The sequence below is a fragment of the Pelmatolapia mariae genome, linkage group LG13, assembly GCF_036321145.2.
Source record: "Pelmatolapia mariae isolate MD_Pm_ZW linkage group LG13, Pm_UMD_F_2, whole genome shotgun sequence".
Classification (NCBI taxonomy): domain Eukaryota; kingdom Metazoa; phylum Chordata; class Actinopteri; order Cichliformes; family Cichlidae; genus Pelmatolapia; species Pelmatolapia mariae.
In genome coordinates this window covers 20,975,905-20,983,160 of record NC_086238.1, presented here as the reverse complement: position 1 = coordinate 20,983,160, position 7,256 = coordinate 20,975,905, and the positions used below count along the sequence as shown (strand labels likewise).

General features: G+C 41.9%; 1 protein-coding gene across 1 annotated transcript; it reads left to right on the top strand.

Moving 5' to 3' along the window:
• Positions 1–266: 266 nt before the first annotated feature.
• Positions 267–4,431, top strand: calm2a (calmodulin 2a (phosphorylase kinase, delta)). The gene is made up of 6 exons (XM_063491077.1): positions 267–394; positions 1,393–1,423; positions 2,437–2,580; positions 2,685–2,791; positions 2,871–3,006; positions 3,122–4,431. Exons 1-6 carry the CDS (start codon positions 392–394, stop codon positions 3,148–3,150), a joined length of 450 nt encoding a protein of 149 aa, XP_063347147.1. The 5' UTR covers positions 267–391; the 3' UTR covers positions 3,151–4,431.
• Positions 4,432–7,256: the final 2,825 nt, after the last annotated feature.

The window sequence follows — 7,256 nt, the reverse complement described above, 5'->3', positions numbered from 1 at the left end:
GCGCGATTTCTTTCGGCTACATCTTGTGCCCCATCACGTAGTAGCAGAAAGTATTAATCCGCCGTTATGTAGACCGCAGGGGATACGCGGTGTGATTATAAATATCAGAGTCGAAACCTTCACAGCATTCATAGATGAATGTTTAACTTGTTTCTTGTTCTTACTGTATAGATATCGATTGCGATTTTTAAAATAATAAGAATTAGGGACCTGTAGAAGAGGCGAGTTGGCGGATTGATATAAAAAAGAGGAGGAGTTTAGAATAGCCGTTAAAGGCGAGTCCAGTTGCCTCTGTGTCAGTGTGTTCATAGAGAGTGTTGAGTTTTGGAAGCTTATTCGGCTTAGGTTTATTACGAATTTGTCGTGAACCAGCCACTACATCTACATCGAAATGGTAAGGGAAATAAGACTGGCTTTCATTTGCGGGTTGGATCCGTTCGTAAACCTCTAACCCGTTGTTTTTTTTCCGGTCGGAATGAACGGAAATAAAACGTAACTCAAAAATGCCCGCTGTAACTACTTCATTGCTAGCCGAGTAAACGTCTTCTTGACAGTAGATAGGCAAAACTAACCCGTCCGAGGAAGCTTCTGTTTAGTTTGAATGAAAGTATAACGTCTGTTGAGCACCGTTTACGCATTTACGCTTAAAATGGTGCATGTGCGTCGAGTGTCCCAATAACGTTGCTTTTTATGGCAGTTCAGCTGCGTTCTAGCTAGTGTCCCGCCTAGTAGTATCCTTTAACCGAGTAAGCTGTATTGTGACTATTTGCTAAACGCGGTATTACTTGCTGTATTAGTCACTCATTGTGCTGAATGTGTGTGGCGTTGTCTTGAGTTGATGAACCGGCATGTAATGGTAGCTAGCTAAGTGCGGCTCTGCCTAGCTAACGTTTACCGCCAAATTGTACAACATTAATTATATACCGCAAATTTGGGGTCTTCGAAGATCGCTCCAATATTTCGCGCAATTGCCAATGTGTGGCGATCCTTTTTTTTTCCTTCTTCTGTAGGACAAAGTGTTGGCTTACAGTCAAGAAAATGCCTTTGTGCAAATTTACTGGTAGTACTAAATATTGCTGTTGTAACAACATAATTTTCGTCAGTAGCAGCTGTGCCAAAACGCGGCTGTAAATTTGAGAGAATCCACGTAAACCAGCATTTGGGGTGGGGGTTAAGCAGGAAAGTGTAACGCGAGGCGTGTGTGTGTGTGTGTGTGTGTATGTATATATATATATATATATATATATATATATATATATATATATATATATATATATATATATATATATATATATATATATATATATATATATATATATATATATATATATATATTTTTTTATTTTTCTTGTCTGGCATACTAAAAGCTGTTTTTGTTCGTGTATATTGCAGGCTGATCAACTTACAGAAGAGCAGATTGCTGGTAAGACATGGCTGCATTGATCTTCTACTTTTCCTCATAACTGCAAGTGGCCTGCCTTATGGATCTTTGCATCCCATTGCAGTGGATTTATACTTTTGCCTTTTAAGGCGTTCCACAGAGCAGCCTGCTGGTTATAAAACTGGAATGAAAGAAACCGCTGTTGCTTACTGGCACTGGAGCGCTTAAGGACTCCCTCATGGAAAACTTTGCATTTTCATGGTTGCCATGTAATAAATGATGTAATCTAAAAGAGCTGTGCGTTCTGGCGAGCTGTTGGTGCTCACCTTTACATGCTTGCGTATGGCGTGAGGTACTTGCTCATGAAATGGGAGTGCTACAAGAACATTTGTGGTAGTATACTGGGCTTGGTGCACTGGTATGCTACAATAAGGTGTTATGTAAATAATGCAGGCCTGTAAAGTCTATAAAGATGATTCATCCGATTTAGTGGCTTCCTTATACCTTCCCGCATGACCTGCGGCTTGCCCCATGGAAATCAGTCCCTGTTGATATTCCCGCTGTGCACAGCAGGCCCTCTCTGTCAGAACAAAAAAGGGTGTTGCCCTATGTGTTTGACCCTGGAAATGGCAGGGCAGGTTCATAGTTTTCCTGACACTGACAAGCTGCTGCACGCCACTACACATTGCCCGTTGGCCTCATCACGCTTGATGAGTGTGTCATTGTTCGTCATCCCTCAGGGATCCACCAAAGCTGCACGGGGCTGTCATTTGTCGTTGATGTAGCACAACTTTGCCCTCTGTTGCTCGGCCTCGCGGTCGCTGCTCTTGTTTAGCCAGAAACTTGTAGTTGGAACTCGAGAGGGTCTCATCAGTATCTCGGAGTTGATTTATATGGACATTTAAGGATACAATTATGAGCTTGCTCTTAAAGTGGGCTTTGTGACGTGATGTTGTGGTATTGCCAGTTGTTGGCGATTGCTTTACAGGTGTGTGTGTGTGTGTGTGGTCCCCCCCCCCCCTCACTAAAAAGCCAACTCTCTTTGTTGCAACTAGAATTCAAGGAGGCCTTCTCACTCTTTGACAAGGATGGAGATGGCACCATCACTACCAAAGAGCTGGGCACAGTCATGCGCTCTCTGGGCCAGAATCCCACAGAGGCAGAACTGCAGGACATGATCAATGAAGTGGATGCTGATGGTGAGAACTCGATCAAACCTCAAAGGCTTCCAGCTGTTTACACGGTCACTGTGCTGGATGTCAGTAGCTCAAATGTGCTGCTTTTTAAAAACTTTTTTCTTCAGGAAATGGAACGATAGACTTCCCAGAATTTCTGACCATGATGGCCAGGAAGATGAAGGACACAGACAGCGAGGAGGAGATCAGAGAAGCATTCCGTGTCTTTGACAAGGTAAATGCATCCAGCTCTAGTGTACATATGCACTGTAGTTTGTAAGAAGGGGAGCTCACTGACTGACCTGATTTCTCAGGATGGGAATGGCTACATCAGTGCTGCTGAGCTGCGCCATGTGATGACAAACCTTGGTGAGAAGTTGACTGATGAAGAGGTGGATGAAATGATCAGAGAAGCAGACATTGATGGGGATGGACAGGTCAACTATGAAGGTTGGTATATAGTTCTCTTAGTCTTTTTTTTTTTTTTTTTTTTTGTGTAAACATTTTGGGCTGTCTTTTTAAATGTAAAATTTTATAATTTTTTTTCCCCTCTTCAACCCTGCAGAGTTCGTACAAATGATGACGGCGAAGTGAAGGCCTTGTACAGATTTCGTATATAAATAATTTGCCTTTTTTTCTTTGTGTAATTTATCTGTAAAATCTTAATAGCCCCTATTCATCCCTGCCCCTTCTGCTGTCCAAAGGAACTGCATGTAAACTGCATAGGCTCTTGTCCCCATGTCCCTTTCTTTTGCTGTCATGGTGTTTTGGAGTGACAGAACGGTCATACAACCAGATGCCGTGGAGGCCCCTGGAAGCTGGAGAACTTGGAATTTTCCTGTTATGTGCTCGGGGCCCCCTCCACGCATGGTGACATTGGAAACCTGTCAGCTGGTTGTCACTTGGCAACACTGTTGGCATGGAAACGATGTAGAGAAGTTGAAACTCTGCATGGACTACGGACAAAGTATATATGGAAATCTCAGCATTGCACTACTGCAAAAAAATGACACGGGTGTATCTCCTAGGTACTCGTACAAACTCTTTTTGTATCTGCTGTTCTATATACCAGAAAAATGACAAATTTTACCATGCTTTTTAATGTTTTACTCACTACTCTTCCTTTTTTTTTTTTTTTTTTTTTTTTTTTTCTTTCTTCTTCTCTTCTTTTTAAATGACCACAGGTCAAATAATCCATTCCAAGTTGTATATTTTTTTTTTTTTTTGGGTTTTTTTCCAATAAAATTTACAATCTACCCATATTTGAAAATTGTCTTGTTTTCAGTTATGGATTGTTGAGTTTGTATACCCTGTAATAATTCCCATTTTGTATTGAAGACAGGATGCTCCAGTTTTGATAGGGTTTTTTTTTTCTTTTTTCTTTTCTTGTTGCTTGGAATACATGAGATGTTTACCAATTAAGTCCCCCTGTTAACCCCCCTCCCCCACAGCACTGAGGAGCATCAGCCAATGCCTCTTAATGTTCAGAAAAGCTCACATCAGATGTGCATTGTCATTAAAATAAAAGCACTGAGTGGGATCAAAGGCTTCTATTTTGAAGTACACACAATGGTACTCGAAATTAGATTAGCCTTGTACTGTCCGGCTCACCCATCTGACTGCATAGGCCGTGTGTGTTAGAGCCAGCACAGCACCATGTAGGACCTGACTGCCTCATGTCTTGCGTGGCATTTGCCCCCAATCATAAGATGTGGGTGACTGAACATGTATCAGAAACCATGGTGTAAATAGGTGTACCTGTGTGGGACTCTTATTTTCTGTTTTATTTCTGATGAGTTTGTTACAGTAGCTTGCAGAGATACTAAGTTTGTTATTTTGATGAATGACAAAATAAAGCTCTATTGTGGACCTCTGTGCTGCCTCCTGTGTGAAATTTGTTTGGTGTTTTTTGCATCCCATTTTGGGGCGGGGGGGGGGGATGCAATCACCACACTTTGGCGATGTGCATCTGGCATTTGTAGCGTTGCAGTAAACATGATATTGCACACAGCTAAGTTTAATAGCTGAAAACAAATTGTTGAATCCAGTGGTGGTAGGGAACAAGGAATCCCCTTGTAATTTGCATTTCTAATACAAATATCTGCACAAATCTAAATATGCAAATACGTGTTAAAACAGTGTGCAGACCTTAATGAGCTGCTGCACCTGGGTGACTAAAAGGAAGCATGTTCCAAACAGGAGAGCTGACAGGTTAAATGATAGGATGATCAGACGACTTATTCAAGTAGGGAATCCAACCAAGGACTGACAGAAGATGCTGGGTGTTCTCAGCTGTCTAAAATTTGGATCAGGTCCCAATCTTTTATAATGAAGGTTATAAAAGTAGCATATGCAGGTAGATGGGAAAGTGTCAGGTCAGAAAACTAAGCTAAAAAACCCAAACGTACAATTTAATTTAGGACCCATTCTCATTTCACAGACTGAAGTTTTGGTATGATGTAATCTGAAGCTTTTTTTCATTACTAGGGATGATCTTGTTCTTGATTTTATACTAACCATATATATGACGAATCAAAATAATTTAACTGTTTGCTGGATGCATGTACCTGAAAGCCTGAATGTTTAGTACAAGTATTTTTGTGTCATATGGTACTGAGCAAATGTCTGGAACCACTCCTCATGTATTTATATTTTACTTCCAATGATCCAGACTTGTACTTTTAATCTATGAAAAATGTCAAAGATATGTTTGATGGGCATAAATTAGCTATTTTGCACCAACAAGCTGAAAACTTGTTGACAGTGTGAAGGGTGCCCTTGAAAAACTGAGAAACCTAGACAAGTGGGGGACGGAAGAAGTGGCAGCCTTCAAAATCAATAGCATGTGGAGAGTATCTGAAAGTCACTTCCTTAGGAAATAGAAACCCGGCAAAGACTTGACACAGACCCGAGACCTGTGTCTGGTGCTTCAGTTGATCCATCTATGTTTCACTGAGGCCTCATCAGAAATGCCCTCAGTGGAGTGGGTGGCTGTCGGAAGATCATTCTCAAGGAAAGGTAACAGGGAGAAAAAGGCTGCATCACCAAATTACACAATAACTAGACTGAAAATCAGTAGCAACAGGTCTCATGGAGTGATGAATCCAAATGTAGAATCTCTGGTTCAAATCATCATCAACATGTGTGGAAGACGTCAGGAGGAAGGTGCAGCACTGAGTGTCTACAGTTAAAGAATAAAGGTGGTCATACCAAATATTGAATTTCAAGCTAATTAGAATTGTACAAACTATTTTATTGTTTGCCTCATACATTGAATTTCTATTTAAATTTGCACCTATTTCTCATTTTCTCAGCAAAATATAAAGACTCAAGACTTTTGCACAGCACTGTACTGGTGATTTGTTCATTTGCTGTAAAAGTTGAATGAACATCCACCAAGTGTGGCGTTTCCATAATTATTTTTTTTCTAAGGGTTGTAGCTTTTATCATAATGCTGAACCAGATGAAACTTGTCTTATGTGTGAAGTTATGTGATGGTTCTGACTGCCCCCCCCCCCGGGAGCATTGCAGGCTGCAGTTGTTTGTGGCTTGGTCAATCATGCATACTCAGAGCTCCCTTGTGGAAGCACATTTAAACATTTAGAGCATTACAAAATGCACCGAGGTAACAACTAGTACGCAGAAAAGGTAACTGCACTACCCCAGATCTGACTCTGCTTCGTCTCCTGTCATGCGCAGTGACACAAACGAGTGGGTTCTTGCTTTCACGCGGCACCAGCTTCAGTTCCAAGGCACAGAACGAAAAGGAACACCACGAGCCACCGCGGCGACTTCAGGTGTGAATCGATCACACGAGAAACTCTCATCGTGTTAAACCAATTATCACAAGACTTTAAAAAAAAAAAGAAGAAAAAACCCTCACAAATGAAGTGTCATCGCAGCCTGCTTATAAAAAAGTTGTTAATTACGCTGCACATGCGACACTAGTCCGAAGCTGTCTCCTGCATTCATGCCTTGTCCGAACTGGAGATGACTGTACATGAGGGAGTCAGGGTGAAGATGTGTGTATGTCTCCTAGTGCACTGTGGTGTCACATGAGACTTCCTTGACAAGCAGCGGAAGCATGAATTCTTGGCTCCTTCCAACCATGTGCTGCATGTAGCCTGGCAACCGGGCCGAGTGTAGCGCTTTCTGTTCCCAGAGTGAGATTTTCGCTTCAGCTGGCGGTCTTGAATTTTGCTGTACTGAAATAAAGCGGGAAGAAGAGTTCATCCTGGAGTAGGATCTCAGGTGTAAGCGCATGCACACACACACACAAATACACACAGACAGTTTGCCTGCAGACAGTGATGAAGAAGAGATGCAGTCCTGCTTTGTTTTCTGTGTATTCTCATTAAATTCACAGTATTCCTCCATATATCACATGTTGAATACTGCCATCCCTATGATTATGGAAACTGGACAATGAAAGATGATGGATGGATGGATGGGATGCAGACAGTGACAACCACATAACCACCTGCAGCACCTACAGCATCTCGGTGCTGGTTCACGGTTGTGTCTTACTCTCAGCCAAACTAGCCAATCTAAATTTAGCTCCCCTTGCGAGGCCAGCTTGTTGAAAAATTGATCGATAGTGGAGTTGCTGCTATAGTAACGGTCCCTGTTTTAATGGTGGTCAGGTGTCACTGGATCTCCCATTAAGCAGATAGTGAACGACAGCGAGCGCGGCGCAGGAC

Coding starts and splice junctions, on each gene's coding strand:
- calm2a (XM_063491077.1), top strand. Junction 1,424..2,436: donor TACAGAAGAGCAGATTGCTG/GTAAGACATGGC, acceptor TGTTGCAACTAG/AATTCAAGGAGGCCTTCTCA. Junction 2,581..2,684: donor CAATGAAGTGGATGCTGATG/GTGAGAACTCGA, acceptor TTTTTTCTTCAG/GAAATGGAACGATAGACTTC.